Consider the following 18,968-nt stretch of genomic DNA (forward strand, 5'->3'; position numbering starts at 1 on the left):
ATGTATTTATAATTTTGAATATATTTGGGAAGAGTTAGAACATCAGTCAGGTTTTTACTTTTGTGCTTGTTGCTGTCTGTCTCTCCATTAGAGAGCTATCTTATCATTTCTGGTCCCTCTAAACATCTGCCATCTGGACGGGAATTGAATTTCCTGACTAGAAAGGCAATAAAAACGTGTCAGTTGTTCTAACCCTTTGCACCAGTCTAGAAAGACAAACTTCATGTCTTAAAAGAATGTAAATATTTGCTTCTCCTGTAGCCTGTACAGCATAATTCTATTAAAGCTCATCTACGGGGAAATATTCGGGGTGTTTGGGCTATACCAGGGGTCTGCAACCTTTAAGACATAAAGAGCCACTTGGACCCGTTTCCGAAGGGAAAAAAAAGACTGGGAGCCGCAAAACCATTGCAACATTTATAACAAATCCAACACTGCATATATTGCAAAAAGCACTCTGGTCATGAAGGGGGTTTAAGGGCCCAGTAAGCAAAGGGTTAATCAGGGCCACAGTGTATCTTCATAATCACAATCATAGCCTTAGGTCAGTGGTGGGCAACCTTTTTTTTCAACTGAGCCAAATCTCGCCAAAACCACGATTGAAATTTATTTTGACAGCCACATTTTTAAAACTGAAAATACATCCCCCATATAGTAATTCATCCCCCATAGTAATTCATCCCCCATAGTGTAATTCATCCCCCATAGTGTAATTCATCCCCCATAGTGTAATTCATCCCCCATAGTGTAATTCATCCCCCATATAGTAATTCATCCCCCATATAGTAATTCATCCCCCATATAGTAATTCATCCCCCACATAGTAATTCATCCCCCACATAGTAATTCATCCCCCACATAGTAATTCATCCCCCACATAGTAATTCATCCCCCACATAGTAATTCATCCCCCATATAGTAATTCTTCCCCCATAGTAATTCATCCCCCATATAGTAATTCATCCCCCATAGTAATTCATCCCCCATATAGTAATTCATCCCCCATAGTAATTCATCCCCCATAGTAATTCATCCCCCATAGTAATTCATCCCCCATATAGTAATTCATCCCCCATATAGTAATTCATCCCCCATAGTAATTCATCCCACATAGTAATTCATCCCACATAGTAATTCATCCCCCATAGTAATTCATCCCCCATAGTAATTCATCCCCCATAGTAATTCATCCCCCATAGTAATTCATCCCCCATAGTAATTCATCCCCCATATAGTAATTCTTCCCCCATAGTAATTCATCCCCCATAGTAATTCATCCCCCATAGTAATTCATCCCCCACATAGTAATTCATCCCCCATATTGTCTCAATTCACTTACCTTTGCTCCGCGCGTTCCTCTCGCTGTGTTCCCGCGCCGTTCTGGTCTTCAGGGCGGACTGAGAGAGGAGTTCGTCACTCTGCCCCGCCTACATCCTGGCTGCCCCACCTACATCCTGACAGCCAATGTTCCACGCTCCGCGGGCCGGATTTTTGAGGAGGGAGGGGAGCGGGCGCCCGGCACACAGAAGAGCCGCATGTGGCTCGCGATCTGCGGCTTGCCGACCACCTGGTGGGCAGTGTGCTCCGGGGCCGCAGCAAAGATGAAAAAGAGCCGCATGCGGCTCTGGAGCCGCGGGTTGCCGACACCCGGGCTATACTAATAAAGTAAACATGGATATGGACTTTAAAGGGGGAAAAAAAACCTGGCATAGGTGTCCCTTTAGTAGACAAACTTATTTATAGTGATATTTTAGAGAAAATAAGTTTGCAGTAGCACTTCTGTCCTCACAATGAGCGCTCCATAACCTCAGAGCTCATATTGTCATGACCATGTATGCATTTAGTGTTCCAATTATTGCATATGGTGCAAATCTAGTATGTGTATGTATGAATGAATGTAAGTTAGGGACCTTAGATTGTACGCCCCTTGAGGGTTAGGGACTGATGTGAATGTACAATATATATGTAAAAGCGCTGCGTAAATTGACGGCGCTATATAAGTACCCAAAATAAAAAAATCTTACTTTTTTTTTTTTTAATCCCTGTAGGTGGCTCATATTCGTGCTGAGCGAGACATCTTAGTGGAGGCTGATGGTGCCTGGGTGGTGAAAATGTTCTACAGCTTTCAAGATAAAAGGAATCTCTATTTGATCATGGAATTTTTACCTGGAGGTAACTTTTTGAAATTCAGGCAAATGGTGAAATACACAGATAAATACATATAAGGGTGCTTACCTGCCAAATGATTTGTATTACTGTTCATCCAGTCCTGAGATTTACATAGATCTGCCATATAGTACAGCCCTTTCTGAAAGGGAAGGAGACCTGATATTTTTTTGCAGCATATCAGTAACGCTAACTTGTCCTTTGCCCAGCCAATGACTGGGACAACCGACTGATGAGCTCTTCTGTCAGTTTTCTCTCTACTCCTATCAGCATGCTCCTTGTGCTGCTTTCCCTTTCCCCTGTCTAAGCTCTGCTCTGCTTACAGGAATTGCAAGAGCACTTGTACCAAGTCAAATTTAGGTACTTACACTGCTTGTATTTAAAACAGTACATTTAGGGCCTGTGTCGATTATTTTTGTTAGTTTCAAATGGGTTTTGCATTCTTACAAAAGTTTGAGAATGCAAATCCTGCTTGAATAAACTTTGTCATTTAATTCTGAATGATCTCAGAAGCATTTCAAACTGATGTCAAACTAATGCCATCGACACAGGCCCTTAATAATATATTAATACAGAGCTTCATTCATTCATTTCTTTCTTTTAGATCTGTCTGAAGTTCAATGTTAAAACCTCTGTGTGTCCCTACTGAGGTTTCCCCTCGCTTCCTGTTTTGTCTGACATCATCACCTGGACAGGAAGTAGTAGGAAACCTTCTTTACAAGAAATACTGTCATAAACACCTGGCAAGGGTTTTAAAATCTTCCTGGCTTTACTAGCAAAATAGTTTTCTATTTCTTGTTATCTGTGCCCCCATAGTGAAAATTAACTCTCGCTCATCTAGGTGACATGATGACGTTACTAATGAAGAAAGATACTTTAACAGAAGAGGAGACACAGTTCTACATAGCAGAGACTGTATTGGCCATTGACGCAATTCATCAGCTGGGCTTCATCCACCGGGACATCAAACCAGACAACCTGCTATTGGATGCTAAGGTGCTTTTGTTGTTCCTCTTTACTTTTTTTTTTATATCCCTTTAAACTTTTCTCTTTAGTAAAATTATTATTTTTTTGCTTCAAAATAAGTTCTGTTATGACAGTAATATGTGGGCTACTTCCATCTGAAAAGACTAGTCTTTTGATTGTTACAGCTTGTGTCAATGTGCGATGGGCTTCTGTCAGCTCAACATGATTCTGAGGTCATTCAGAATCGATTGTATTTTGCCTGCAGTTGACCTGCCTCAAGCTGCTCTTGGATTACCCTAGACTTTTATTGGGCGAGTCTGAGTCACTGTTCTGACACATGATTTGGAGATCATGAAGTTGAAGAAATGTTGTCATCTGTATGCATGTGATGGGTCATATACTTTAGCAGGCCGCAGCATGATGGACAGGGAGATAACATTTTCCTGAGGCTTAATTCAGAAAAATCTGCTTCCATGATTTCTTCTAATTGCTCACCCTAATGTACTGCTGACTGGACAGGCCTATTACCTGGTGGTCCTACCCTCCAAATTTTTTTTGTCAAGAGGAACAGTTTTGCCCAACGCCTCAAGCAGGGTGGGAAGGATCTCACTGCACAAATCCTTAACCACCTCCTGCCCGCCATATAGTCCAATGACGGGCGCAAGGTGGTTCTCTTGTTCTGGGAGGACGTCATACGACGTCCTCACATTATCACCGCGCATGCGTGGCTCAGGGAGCGCGTGGCGATCGGCGGTGTGCTGTGTCCCTCGGATCACCGATCACGGAAAGAGCCGACGATGTCATGACGATGTCATGTGATCAGCTGTGTCCAATCACAGCTGATCACATGTAAACAGGGAAATGCCGGTTATCGGCATTTCTCTCCACTCGAGCAGTCATGCTGACAGCTTGAGAGGAGAGCCAGTAATCGGCTTTCCACGGAGGGGATATGTACATTGATTATCAGGGCACTGATGATCAGTGTGCCCTGATGATCAGTGTAGCCCCAGCAGTGCCACCTGTCAGTGTCCATCAGTGCCTTGTGTCAGTGCTCATCAGTGCCTCGTGTCAGTGCCCATCAATGCCACATATCAGTGCCCATCAATGCCACATATCAGTGCCCATCTGAACTGCCTTTCAGTGCCGCCTATCGGTGCCATGGATCAATGCTGCCTTTCAGTGCCCATCAGTGATACCTGTCAATGTCCATCAATGCCACCTACCAGTGCCTCCTCATCAGTGCCACCTATCCGTGCCCACCACTGAAGCCTCATTAGCGCATATCAGTGAAGGCGAAAAATCACTTCTTTACAAAATTTTATAACAAAAACTAAGAAAACGCTTTTTTTTTCAAAATTTTCAGTGGTTTTTGGTTTGTTTAAGAAAAAATTAAAAACCAAGAGGTGATTAAATACCACCAAAATAAAGCTCTATCACAAAAAATGATAATAATTTCATATGGGTACAATGTTGTATGGCTGCGCAATTTTCATTCAAAGTGCAACAGCGCTGAAAGCTGGAAATTGGCCTGGGCAGGAAGGGGGTATAAGTGCCCTGTAGGCTAGGTTAAAGTAGAACTAAATGCAAAACTTTTTTTTTTCCTTATTTGACTTTAGCTTCCTCTCAGGCCTGCAGAATACAGCCTGTCTGATAAAAGCAGATTTCTCTGCCACTATATCCGAATTCTTCGGAAAATTTTCTGCATTTCTCGAACCTTCGATTTGCAAAAGCCAGAAACACCACACATCCTCTTATCCCCCTGACCCTGCTCAGGAATGAGAAGCAGAACCTCCTTTATTTGAAGATCTTAGGGAGGAAAGTATTGAGGACACTGATTTTGTAGTGGAGTCAATGGTGGATTTTCCTCCTCTGCATTTTGAGGTACAAGCCATGGTTTTGTTTCAAATGCTTTCCACTGTGGATATACCCATTGTCTACTCATATAGTCTGCCTACCAGCACCTAGTCTAACCTTTGCCTAACAGCACCCGATTTTCCACAGCCAAAGTAGATCCCTGCGAAGACTGGTTAAGTAAAAAAACATGTTTCCCCATACATGCACAGGTTGCTTGTGTTCTTCCATCTCATTGAGGATATTGTCCTCCTTTTCCTCTGCCCTGCCCCAAAAACAACACAAGGAAATTTCCTCACATTGTTTGGATGTGGTTAGGGCTGTTAGAGTCTACTTGGCAGCCACGGGCTTTTCGCAAAACTGAGCCTGAGACTTGTTCTACGTGTAGGTCCTCGTATAGAGGACCCCTGCTCCAAACAACCGATTGCCAGGGCCTACACTCTGGAGGAAAACCTTTCTCCCTTTCCCTTCAGTGCCTATTCAACCAGGAATGTTAGTGTTACCTGGTCTTTTCATCGTCAAGCATCTGTATTCCAGATTTGCAGGGCTGCCATCTGATCTTCTGTTCATACATTTACCCAACTTTTATTGGGTGGGCCTTCAGACCTCACCTGATGTGAGCTTTTGGCCGAATGATGCTTTAAGCTGTAATCTGAGTATTTGTTTGGGTTCTTTAACCACCTCCCACACGCCATATAGTAATATGACGGATGCAAGGTGGTTCTCTCGTTCTGAGAGGACGTCATATGACATCCTCCCATTCTAACCGTGCATGCGCGGCTCCCGGAGCGCGTGGCGATCGGCAGTGCGCTGTGTCCCTCGGACACAGCGGATCACCAATCCACGGAAAGAGCTGAAGATGTCGGCTCGGTCATGTGATCAGCTAATCACATGTAAACGGGGAAATGCCAGTTATCGGCATTTCTCTCCTCTCAAGCTGTCACGCTGACAGCTCGAGAGGAGAGCCAGTAATCGGTATTCTGCGGAGGGGACATGTACACTGATCATCAGAGCACTGATAATCAGTGTGCCCTGATGATCAGTGTAGCCCCAGCAGTGCCACCTGTCAGTGTCCATCAGTGCCAGCTGTCAGTGCTCATCAGTGCCACGTGCCAGTGCCACATCAATGGCACATATCAGTGCCTACCAGTGCACATCAATGCCACATATCCGTGCCCATCTGAGCTGCCTTTCAGTATCATCCATCAGTGCCAGTCAGTGCTGCCTATCAGTGCCACCTATCAGTGCCAGTGAATGCCGCCTAACAGTGCCAGTCAGTGCCATCTATCCGTGCTAGTCAGTGCCGCCTATCAGTGCCCATCAGTGATGCCTGTCAATGCCCATCAGTGCCACCTACCAGTGCCACCTCATCAGTGCAGCCTGTCAGTGCCCATCACTGCAACCTCATTAGCGCACATCAGTGAAGGAGAAAAATCACTTATTTACAAAATTTTATAATTTTTATAAAACTAAGAAAAAAACTTTTTTTTTTTTTTGAAAATTTTCAGTGGTTTTTGGTTAGTTTTAAGAAAAAATAAAAAAACCCAGTTGATTAAATACCATCAAAATAAAGCTCTATCTGTCACAAAAAAATCATAAAAATGTCATATGAGTACAATGTTGCATGACCGCACAATTGTCATTCAAAGTGCAACAGCGCTGAAAGCTGGAAATTGGCCTGGGCAGGAAGGGGGTATAAGTGTCTGTAGGCTTGTGGTTAAAGCTTTGTGTCTCTTGTGGACTTGATGGCAGTTCTTTGTTGCTATGTTGTTGCCCACCACTCAGTTTTATTACTTGGGTATAGCCCATGATCTGTGAATACGAGCCCTGTGTTCTATACTGTATGATTAAGATAATAGGCATTTGACTTACTATAAATTCCTTATCGTGAAGTACAGTACAGGACTCTGTTGCTCCCCTCTGTGGCCTGATCACTCCTTTTTGCTTATTAAAAAAAATGGAGCCTCATGGAGTGGACAGGGTTATAAGGGGCAGCCCTAACCAAGATTATTATTATTTTTTTTTTTTTTTTTTTGCCAGTGTCCATTCACCTGAAGGTAGCAGCATATTACCCGTGGTCTTTGAATACAAGTCCCACATCGGGTACTATACTCCTACGTAAGGAATTTATAAGTCAAAAGTCCATTTTTTTTTCTTATTTTGATGACCCTGTTATTTTTGTGTCCCCTGTCATTCCCTTGTACTTTGTACAACTGTAATAACATGGTTTATTTTGCAGGGTCATGTCAAGTTGTCAGACTTTGGTCTTTGTACGGGACTGAAGAAGGCCCACCGGACAGAATTCTACAGGAATTTGAGCCATAATCCTCCCAGTGACTTCAGTGAGTGCTGTATGGTCCTGTTTCTGTGTCCTTGCATAACATGAACCGCAGGTCCACTTAGAGAGCCTAAAGCTATTAGTGAAACACTTTTTTGAGAGGAGTTACTAGACCCTTTGCAGCTCGGCCAGCATGAAACTATCTACAGTGTCTTTTGTTGGTCTGTATAGTAGCTTGGACAGCATGCTGCCTCCAGTGCCTTTTTTTTTTTTTTTTTTTTGCAACCTGTGCAAAAGTGTCATGCATAGGGCATGGATGTATATTGTGCACCATAATCTAAGAAATCTTATATTTCTTTTTTTTGCTTGTCAGCATTCCAGAATATGAACTCAAAGAGGAAGGCAGAGACCTGGAAGAAGAACAGAAGGCAGTTGGTAAGTACACAGGTGGGAAATAATATTTGTATTTAAATCCTTTGTAGAGTATATGAGTGGTAGCAGTGATAGAATAGTTAGATTACATTGTCAATTCACACTCTGCACATATACTAAAAGTAAGTTATATTGTACATCCTAAAAGCAAGTAAGCACGTTCTATGTATAGATGACTTGACCCCAATCCACCATTTATATTGCAGCTAATGCAAGGAAAAGAATGTCTAACCAAACCTTTTTTTTTTTTACATTTTGAATAGAGAAATATTATAACCCATGGTAGGTTCTACTGCTTAATGGGGGCTCTTTTGGAGAGATTTATCCATCCATCCTTCCTGTCCTGCTGATGGCTGTTGTCTTCTTGCCAGTGTCTGCTGATAGCGCAGGCCTCCAGCAAAGTATATTTACCAATCCACCCCCTCCTACCTGCTGCAGGAGTTCACCTCAGGTGTTGAGGCTTAATCAATGATATCGCTGCCCCTTCGCATGTGTCAGTGTTTGGGCCTGGAGACTGGTTGCTCAGGCCCAAGCACTGTCACGTAGAGGCCACATGCTCCCCCCTATCCAGAATCTCCACTTCATTATAGGAACAGAGTGAGGCCACCGACAAAGCAGGAAGAGAGCAAAGGCAAGTGGATAAGTAATATACCTTAAAGAGAGGTGGGTTATTCGGAGACACTGTTGCTTTACAATGAATTGCCAAAGTGACAGTCTGTCTTTAAGCCGAATAATGGGGTAAGTGTAAACCTTTCCTAGGTAAGCCTAAACATTTATGTTAATTTAAACTGTATGTTCAGCCAAAGCTGTTTTTTTTCCACCATCAAAGAGGTTTTCACTTTCTTCTTGTCCTGGTTGGTGGTATAAATTTGCTTTCCTTTGCTGCCTCCCAGCTCCGTCGGTGCCCTCACTCTTTTGCTCTGATGGTGGGGATTCTGAGTATGGGGGAGCATGTGACAGTGTTCAGGCCTGAGCAGTCAGTTGCTAGGCCCGAACACTGCCATTTGGGGATCAGCAGTGACCTCAACACATTGGGTCAATTCTGAGACCTGAGCTTACTCATGATGGACTCCTGCAATAGATAGGAGGTGGTGTATTAGTGAGTAGACCTTGCTGGGGGAACTGGGCTAACAGCAGATGCTGGCACTTTGCTAAGGACAACTAAAGCATTCATGCCTCTTCAGTGTACTTTGACTGAGAACAACTATAGGAATGATGCTGAATTGGAGTGGTTTAGAGAGCCAGATGATATCACAGCCATTCAACCATCACATGATCAGGCTAAAAAGAAGCTAAATTCTGAGTCGCTATGCTGAACAGTTTTTTTTTAACTCGGTTTGCTAAACACTGTGCTGGTAAACTGTAAATAGTTTTCATTGTTATGTATGCTGCAAACCATTGAAATGTAACATATCTGGTCATTAAGCGATTCTGTATTTCTTTGCTGTTTTAGGTTTTATACAGTATGTCTTGTGGTCCATTGATCTAATTAATCATTTATCGTGTGTCATGTTTCAGGCCTATTCCACAGTTGGGACTCCCGATTACATCGCCCCTGAAGTTTTCATGCAGACAGGATATAACAAGCTTTGTGACTGGTGGTCATTGGGTGTCATCATGTATGAGATGTTAATAGGTACGAAGCATGAATATAATGAAACATTGCAACTGTACTGTAATCCGGAAGTCTACTTTATCTGTAGACTGCAGCATCTCAACAAATGACTGCGGTTTTCCACTAGTATTGGCATGTGGTCAAGGTTGCAGTTTGTGGTGTTCAGGCTGTGGGGGCACAGCCTGCATTTTCACAGATGCAGGTTCAGGGAAAAATGAGGTGACAACCAAGTTTAAGAAGCTGCCCAGGATTAACAGCAAAATGCTAATTACAGACCCCATGTAGGCTGTGTACCCTGAGTAGTTTTACAGAAAACCTGTCGGCTTAGAAATATTGAAGATGCCAAACTAAACACCAGGCAAACCGTTACAAACAAAGATGAAATATGCCAAAGAATAATTATTTTTTTCCATCCAGTCCTGAGATTTACACAGCTCTACCTACATACAACACAGCCCTGCCTTGCAGGGCTGGAGGCCTAATTGTTCTCTGCTGCAGTCAAGTAGCACAGGTCTTGTCTGTCCTCAAGCCTGTGACTGTACAGTGAAAGGAGAAGCAGCAGACTCACAAGCTTATCTCTGTCATAGATCAGTGGAAAGTCTGGGAGGCCACACTAAAGCACATATCTACTTTGTTTAGAAAAGTCGCTTAAAAACACCATTGTATATGCCAGTGGGGGAAAAAAGGTTCACGTGTATCGTGCCAACCTGAGGTTATGATTAAGCGCTGAGGTTGGCACGATACTTGTGAACCTTTTTCCCCCCTTTAACATACAGTATTGTGTTTTTAAGCAGCTTTTCTATACAGTAAAGTGGATATGTGCTTTAGTTTGGCCTCCTGGACTTTCCTTTGATCTATAGCATAGGTGTGAGAACTGGGCCAACACACAGGTTGCAGGATTGTGGAGTGTGGGAGTGGTGATCTTACCTGGAGCAGCGTTACTTTCTTTCTCATCTGTCACTCTGCTCTCTGACTCTATCAACATGTTCACTGTTTGCACATGAGCACTACAACACAGCTTATTCTGCTTCTCCCTAATTAAGTCTAAGCTCAGTTGTACAGGTTTTGTAGGAAGCTGATAATAGGGCAAATTTGGGTACTTGCTCTGGTTGCATTTACAAAAAAAAAAAAAATTAATACAGAGCTGAATTAATTTTATGACTTTTATATATGACTGGATTTCAACTTTAAAGTGACATTAAACAATATCCTTATTCTCCGAAAATAATCCATACACACTCTATAATTAAGAGCCATGTTATCTGTTTTTCATAAAATAGTTTCTTGCTGTTTTCTGTTTCTTTGCAACATCCTCTGCAAGCTCCTGAACCTCTATTCCCCCCCATTACTTTGTTTGTTTGGAACAAGCAGTGCATGTTAGTTGCCATCCTGTGCCCTGCTCTATGCATACTAAACATCCCATAGTCCGTAGACTATCTCGGGAGCAAGCAAGAGAGGATAGCTACGTTCCTATGTACTGTGGGACTATAGAGAACAAAAGTAGCCACTCTGGGGGGGCGCAAATGTACTTTCCATTTTTCTGTGGTGTTGCATAACCTTTCACTGCACCCAGAAATAGCTGTACAGTTGACATTTTTCATAAGTTACAAACCCTTTTATCATCAATTTTTCACAGTTCCTGACCTCAGCTCTGTGAACTCTGTAACATAAATATTGTTGTTTGATTCATTTACATAAAATTTAAGGAATTCTGACACTTAATTGTTGTACTAGTTATGCTCTTGATTTGCTTTGGCTGATATAATTAAAGTTCTTTGTTATGCCTTACACAGGATATCCTCCATTCTGTTCAGAAACGCCACAGGAGACGTATCGGAAAGTGATGACCTGGAAAGAAACACTTGTTTTTCCTCCCGAGGTGCCAATATCTGAAAAGGCAAAGGATTTAATTCTCAGGTCTGTACCTAGTCGCCTAGTAGGGGATGCCTAGGTATTAGCGATGCATACTTGTTCATAGATTGACATTCACCCTTCACCGTTGATTCCCATTGGACGTTTTAAAGCGTTCTGCCACATGTATTTTCTGGAGTTCCCAATCATGCGATCACTGTGAATTGCCTGTCACAGCGATCACAAGTTTGGGAGCCTATACTAGTGGCTCCTAATTGTAAACCTGACCAGGAGCTATCAGTGACAGCACGGTCGCAGTGCTGGGGGCACCAAGTGAGTGTGCCACACACACACACAAAAATATTGCAGCATGGCATTAAATCCCCGTGCTGTACTGTCACCTATAACTATCAGTGGCATCAGTTTAAGAATTTGTTTGCCATAAAACTCATGTCTGTTTCTCATGTGTTGTTTTGTTTCAGGTTTTGCACTGATGCAGAAAACAGGACTGGTGCAAATAGCATTGAAGAAATTAAGAGCCATGCTTTCTTTGAAGGAGTAGACTGGGGCCATATAAGGTACCAATAATTTTGTGTCTGGTACATGTGTGTATACGCAGGTGGCCCCTTTAGTAAATTACTGGCTGTCAATGACCATGTAAAAAACAAATATACCATTGCCTGGCTGATCCCCCTAGAAGCTGAAAATCACTGTAGTACACAATGTTACTTCAGTGATCTCCGCTTGCTTTCAGCTGAGAGGCTTCCTTGCTGCTTTCTGAACACAAGAAATTGGGTGCCCAGTGCAGGCACCATCACTGAATGCTGATGATGTCACCAACACTCCTCTACACCTTACCCAATCAGAGAACACTTTGCATCTATTCAGAAAATGCAAAGCATTCTCTGAATGGCGTGGTGCTAAGCTGCCGAACTCCTGTGTTCACAATGCAGCAGTCCAGACACTTGGCATGGGACCCAGTAGCAAGTAGAGTTCACAGGAGTAGCGGTACTTCGGTGATTTCAAGCTTCCAGGGAGATCAGCCAAGAATAGTATATGCATGGCTACATTTGTCCAGGCTGAGCATTATTCCAGTACCAAGCGGTACTCGCATAATGACTTGTGAGCACCGCTTAGTCCTGGAGTACAGTGAGCCATGACTGCGTGATGAGGGGGGGGCGTGTAAACAACAGGTTAGACTCACAGTAAATAGGAAGAATCAATCAAATGTTGTGCCCTAAGAAGTCCAATGGTGCCAGACCTGTAGTTATACTTCAAATGCAGTGTAAGTATCTGACTTTGACCTGGAATCTGCCTATTGTGATCCTGTACAGCAGGACTGAGAACCAGTCAGGTGCACTGCATGCATATATGTTAACAAGGAACATGTTGATAAGAGGAGAGAAGAAGGTGAGCAGAGGGGGGTGACCGCACTCTGCTGCTCTTTCATTGTCCAGTCAGTAGGATGCCCACCCCCCTCATTTTTAGTCTTGCTGTTTTATGCAAAGAAATCTTACTTTCTGCTGGTATATTACTAATATACTAATACTACTAACCAAGCCCAACTCTCTGGCTGAGAGTTGGGCTTGGTTAGTAGTATTAGTAGTATCCTTTGTTATAAAATGCCTGAAAAATTAATGAAATGATGTCTGTGCTTTAAATAGAACACACATCCTTTATGATGTGTACATTAATGCTTTTAAAACACTGAAAATCTAAATGAGGAAAAAAGTGCATTAACACTAAACTCCGGACAGATATAAAAGACACAAACTGATGCAACTCTGTATTCGTTAAGTTCAATAAGTGTGTTTTTGTAAATGTAAGCAGTGCAAGTAGCTGACTTTGGCTTTGTAGCAGCCTCTTGCTGTCCCTGTACTGCAGAGTTGAGACTGGGGAAGGGAGAAGCAGCACAAAGAGCCAATCTGTTTCTGATGTGCTATTGTGCTGAGAAGGGATATTCTGGACATTCAGTAGGAAGAGAGCAGAGTGACAGGAAGATGAGCTTATCAGTGTGCTGCTTATCTTTTACTGTCCAGTCACAGGTTGGGGAAGGGACAAGACCTGCAAGGGTTCCAGAACTGCAGCAGAGAAAATTGTCAGGGCTATGCTGTGTGACATAGCTGTGTAAATCTCAGGGGTGGAAGAACAGAAATACAAATTCTTTGGCAGGTAAAACAAATGCCATATATGTATTGCTGCTCCAGATTCTGTCAGCTCCAGTTTTAGTAATGTGAATTATGGAGCCGGAGGAAAAAAATACGGGTCAATTAAAATGTGGTGGGGAAAGAGGGGTAATTCGTAAACTGAGTTATGTATTTTTGCTCTCTGTACCTTTCCACCCTTATTTGTCTGTCTGAACAGAAGGTGAGTGGAGATATTTGGCGTATGTCTCAAAAATCCATTGTTTTCTTATAGAGAGAGACCGGCAGCAATAACCATTGAAATAAAAAGCATTGATGACACTTCCAATTTTGATGAGTTCCCAGAGTCGGATATTTTACAGCCAGGTATGGACACGATTCTTGGTAAGCAGCATTAGGCACGAGTAGCATATACATATGTATATATTTATTAAAATGATTGTAAACTTTATATTTTAAAATTGTTTTTAAATAACAAGTAAGTTTTATACTTACCAGCTTTGTGCAATGGAATTGCACACAGCGGTCCCGATCCTCCTCTTCTCGGGTTCCCTGCCAGAGCTCCGGGCTCCTCCTCTTCTTGGTGTGCTGCTTCTTATTGTGGCACCATGTTGCCTGCACCTATAGATAGATACAGACAGCGCGGCTAGACAGCCCGCCTGTGAGAGTAGGGTGAAGGGAAAGAGCTGCTAAAGGTGGGCAAAGCACTGGATCGAGTGAGGGCTTGGCTAAGTATAAAGAGCAGTGAGAGCGCATACTACTCTCTAAATATTGTTTACCTTACAGAAACCTTTTCAGTACAACTCTGTAATGCAGCTCTTTTCTCCATGTTATAATATTTTAAAAACACTGCATGTACAAAAAAATAACTGGTGATCTGTCAGAAGTCAGTGCACTTCTATCTTCCAGCTGAGAACACAGTGCCTCTGCTGCACTGAAATCCCATGCAGTGTTGCCAAGTACTGCCACCGACTGGCCTACAGAACTTCTCCTATCCTTGCCCCTCTCCATATAAAAATATTGAATTGAATTATTTCCCAGCCAAACAGTGCTGCTGCCCTGACTACCAAGAACCTGCCCATACATTGTGCATGGAAATGTAGTTCTAGGGTATAACTACATTGATAGGAACTGAGCTCCCTGCAAGAATTTTACAAGCCTGTTGATGGTAAGGTCACAGGGAGTAATAAAAGCTGTACAGGAACAAGGTAGAGAAAAAAAATGAATATATGAGGTGACTGCAGGAAATTGTATTTTTGTATTTGTGAATATTGCTGAAGGATTTGTTTTGTAATTGTCTTACTGTTTCGATTAATATTTTGATGAACTAGGAGAGTAGAGAAAAATCAAATAGAGGCTTAGCACACATGGCCTGATGTTGGGGCATTTATTGTGGGTGTTTTAGCACACAATAGGGTAGAATGGAGGGGACAAATATAATAAGTGCCTGTCAGTGTTCCAAAAATTCACAAAATAGGATTCCAAGGGCACCACCAACTCGAGCAACAATCATGCTAGTGTTGGGGTAGCACCACAAGTCCTAGCAGTCCCAGTGTCCCAACTAGCAGAACACAGCCTATACAGAGATACAAAACCCAGTAGTTCTAAGCTGCTTGTTTAAATCTCCTTTCAGTCTTCTGCCACTAAGATCCTGCAACCATGTGTTTCTCTGGAGTAAACCATGAGTATACTCTTGACTCTTTTTTAGATGAGCACAGGGCTGTTATATTGTATCTGGAGTTCAGAAGTCGGAAACCTGATCCCAAATTTCTGGTGTTAAGGTGTATGGTTATATCCAGCTACAAGATATGTTGAATCATGTCCTGCTGAATCTCCAAGATAGGGATTAGCCCACAGGGGTGAACAAGATGAATCTATTGATTCCCCTATCAGCACTAAACAGTAAGGATAGAAAAATCTTCCCAGCCATCTGTTGTATTGGCAGTCAGCATCCACGGCTGTCAAATATCCAAACAGTGATTGTATCTGGATGTAGCAACTATTTGGCTGACAGTTTTCTGCTCACCTTCTTTGATTTAGATTGAAGGATATTTGGCCAGAGGGTACTGACCGGGCCACCCACAGCCAATGGCCAGTTTAGCAAAAAAACAGCAGGGCTTTAACCATTTGCCGCCCGCCCTATGGCCGAGCGGCGGCCGGCAAATGTCATCAGTGTTCTGGGTGGACGCCATATGGCGTCCTCCCGCACGTGTGCAGATTGTGCTCCTGCAGAGCCACGAAGCGGTGCGATCTGTCACCGGCCGTGTACCTCGGACACGGCCGATGACAGATCTGAGTATCGGCCCCCGTTGCCGGTACCATGTGACCTGCTGTGACCAATCACAGCAGGTCACATGACAGTTGTATACAATGGATGGCTTCATTGAATTCATTGAATCTATGTCATTCAGGTAAATGCTTGCTTATAGCAAAGTAATTCTTTGTTATAAGCAAATTGTGTAAAAAAAAAAAAAAAAAAAAAAATATTGATCACTTCCCCAAAGTAGTACAATGTTACTATGGTAACATTGTACTACTTTGGTCATAGTGAAATATGAAAAAAAATCTTAAAATATATACATTTTTTTTTTTTTTTTGCATACTGTCACCAGTCAGTGTCCCTGATCACCGCCATGCCAGTTATATTATGACGCTGTACTGCACTGGTGACAATATGTAAAAAAAAAAAATAGTGAAACTAATTGTTTTAATTTTTTCATTTTCCGAAAGATTATGACAAAATAATACAACTTCACAAAACTCACCATGCCTCTTATGAAGTACGTCAGACTGTTTTCTTTGCAAAAAGGGGTCATTTGGGGGATATCTGTACTATTCTGACATTCTTGGACCTCAAGAAATTAGATTGGCTGTCAGTACTTCAGGATTGATCAATTTTCAGATATATACCATAGTTTGTGAACTCTATAACTTTCTACAAACTAAAAAATACATCCTAATTTGGGTCATTTTCAGCAAAGACATGTAGTAGAATACATCTTGGCCTAAATTTATGAAGAACAATTATTTATTTGCAAACTTTTATAACAGAAACAAAGAAAAACGTGTGTTTTTTTTTCAAAAGTTTTGGTCTTTTTTTGTTAATTTAGCAAAAAATAAAAACCCCAGCGGTGATTAAATACCACCAAAAGAAAGCTCTAGTTGTGTGAAGAAAATGATAAAGTTTTAGTTTGGGTACAATGTTGTATGACCGCGCAATTGTCATTCAAAGTGTGAGAGCGCTGAAAACTGGCCTGGGCAGGAAGGTGTAAAATTGCCCGGTATTGAATTGGTTAATTAAATGCCGAACAATGTAATATTTCAGGGGCTCAGGACCCCTTCCTCAGGCAGTAGTGAGTCTTACAGGAAACAGACACAAAGTTTACATACCCTAGGCCACCATTCCAGAGCCCCCAATGGTGCAGAACTGCCACTATTCCAGATCCCCCCCCAGTGCTGCAGGACTGCCTCCATTCCCTTACCAAACAATTAACACACACAAAAAAATAATCAAACTTTTAAAAGGCAAATGGGTTCATCCAACAATGCCCCGAGATCAAGTAACATTAACAATCCCCTAATGGCGATGGAACATATCATCCCATCCTAAACTACAAAACCAGCCTGTCAGGGCCGGGACTGGAAAAGGAAGTTGCCCCAGCCTGGAAATGTACTCCTGGCAGAACCCAGTACACATCTCTGCACAAAACAATGCCACAGTAGATGGAGAGCAGTGAGGAAACTGGTTACAGAATGAGCACCGAAATGTGTAACATACATATCTTTTAGGTAGTCTGTACGAAGGACAGTGAAGAATTTAATAAATACCCTGGTGACCTAAAATTTAAAAATGGAAACCCCGCAGAAAACAGATTATGCACTGCCTAGTTTTTTTATGTAACCTGTCTTGTTTTTTTCCAAAGATGCTGCTGTTTTTTTTATTATCGAATACTACTAACCCATGTCACAACTGATATGTACTTCTTTTATTCTTCAGTGCCAAACACCACAGAACCGGACTACAAATCCAAAGACTGGGTCTTCCTAAACTACACCTACAAACGCTTTGAGGGTCTGACGCAGCGCGGCTCCATCCCATCCTACATGAAATCGGGAAAGCTATGAGTTTTGACAACCACCGCTTCTCGGGTTGAGGAGTACACAATACTCAGGTATCTGCCAAATTGGACTTGTTCGGCAGACGGACCTATCAGCCGAGAACTTGTAGAACTGATATATACCCAAGGAAAATCTGCAGGAACCGGATTCCTTATGACTACAGAACCGTGTTGGCAGAGCCAGCTGGAATTTTTTTTTTTTTTTCTTTTTCATTTTCCCTTGTTGGAAAGGGATGGGTTTTAAGTTATCTTGCAAGGGTACTGCATTGAGCATTAAATCATATCAATTCCTCTTTGAACACTGGGCACCGATGGTCTGCTCCTCTGTAGTGACATCCTTTGCACTGTGAGGCCCTGAATTTTAATTGCTGCCATTTACTGTCACACTGGCCTTTAGGAAATGACGACCGCTCAAGAGTTACGGCGGGAATTATGGGCTGCAATGTGCTGCGTTTTAGTGAGGCAGTTGCCCTTTGATAAGGGAAGAAAGTCATGAATTTCATTGTTTCACTTTTTTTAAAAAATGTTTTTAATTTGTCAAATTATTTATTCTGCGGTGTATTGAGGTTTGTTTTTGTGCTTAGCATATGTTTATTTCCTTTTTTCTTTTCTTTTTTTTTTTTAACACTCCATTTTAATTGGTCAGGGAAGGGAGGACTCATAATTTGGTTCACAGGCCATGGAATTTCTCTATACTCTAAAGCTTAATGTTCTGTCCATTTGTTCCTGTTTTAGTATGAGAGGTGGGAGACATGCTGTTTTAGCTCTGAATGAACTGAGTGTACTAAAAAGAAATAAAACCGTTTAAAGTCACTGTTAACCTGTATTGACAGCCTTGGTTAGTAAGTCTTTTAAAATTGGTCAGTCACCATCTTCATAGAGAAACCTGAACTTTAAATCTACCTTGTTTTTGCCTTCCCTGGTTCTTTCTTTTTTCCCCTCATTGACATGCTAAGGATTTTTTTTCCGCTAACTCTTTATTAGAACATAGTTATTTTTTTCCCATTTTTTTTCAAAAAGCAGTAGTAATAAACAAAGCAAAATACACAACTCAAAAAAGATACTATTTCCTCCAGTCACCAACACTTAAAGTGGTTGTAAGGTTCCATTCACATTTGTGCGACTCCAAAGTCTGGAGGGAAACTTTGATGCAACTGTGGATAGGTGCAGCTTGGATACAACTTTGGCTTTCATTAATGATGATGGACAACTGTTATATGTATAACATTCAGGTGCAACTTTCATACGACTTTTGAGGGTTTATTTTTGCAGCCTATGGCACTCAAGTTGCATGAAAGTTGTACCAAAGTAGTGCATGAACTACCTTGAAGTTGCTGCAACTTTAAGTTGTACATATTTCAACAGTTGTCATTGGGTACGACTTGTCATGCAACTTTAGTGTCCAAAGTCGCATGACAAGTTGCAAAAGTGTGAATGGAGCCTAAACCTCTGACATGAAATATGAACAAAGCATATCCCTCTATAGTGTGTGCTTGTCTCAGTTTAGAGCATTATGTGTATTTCAGGCTGCTGCCTAGTTCTTCTGC

At 42.0% G+C, this 18,968-nt stretch overlaps 1 protein-coding gene across 3 annotated transcripts in view; it reads left to right on the forward strand.

Moving 5' to 3' along the window:
- LOC149434870 (serine/threonine-protein kinase 38-like) overlaps positions 1–18,241 on the forward strand; it is a 72,940-nt gene extending 54,699 nt beyond the window's left edge. For 2 of the 3 annotated variants that reach the window (XM_089663282.1, XM_089663283.1), the window contains exons 6-14: positions 2,049–2,172; positions 3,008–3,162; positions 7,223–7,325; positions 7,635–7,696; positions 9,212–9,329; positions 11,102–11,225; positions 11,642–11,737; positions 13,578–13,687; positions 17,301–18,241. In XM_089663282.1, the coding sequence (XP_089519408.1) occupies positions 2,049–2,172; positions 3,008–3,162; positions 7,223–7,325; positions 7,635–7,696; positions 9,212–9,329; positions 11,102–11,225; positions 11,642–11,737; positions 13,578–13,687; positions 17,301–17,428 (1,020 nt within the window). In that variant the 3' untranslated portion in view covers positions 17,429–18,241. The remainder of the gene's footprint in view (positions 1–2,048; positions 2,173–3,007; positions 3,163–7,222; positions 7,326–7,634; positions 7,697–9,211; positions 9,330–11,101; positions 11,226–11,641; positions 11,738–13,577; positions 13,688–17,300) is intronic. The other variant, XM_089663284.1, reaches the window with a different exon arrangement.
- Positions 18,242–18,968: the final 727 nt, after the last annotated feature.

This window comes from Staurois parvus, unplaced genomic scaffold (genome assembly GCF_062004578.1).
Source record: "Staurois parvus isolate SC_StPar_1 unplaced genomic scaffold, SC_StPar_1.0 ptg001648l, whole genome shotgun sequence".
Classification (NCBI taxonomy): domain Eukaryota; kingdom Metazoa; phylum Chordata; class Amphibia; order Anura; family Ranidae; genus Staurois; species Staurois parvus.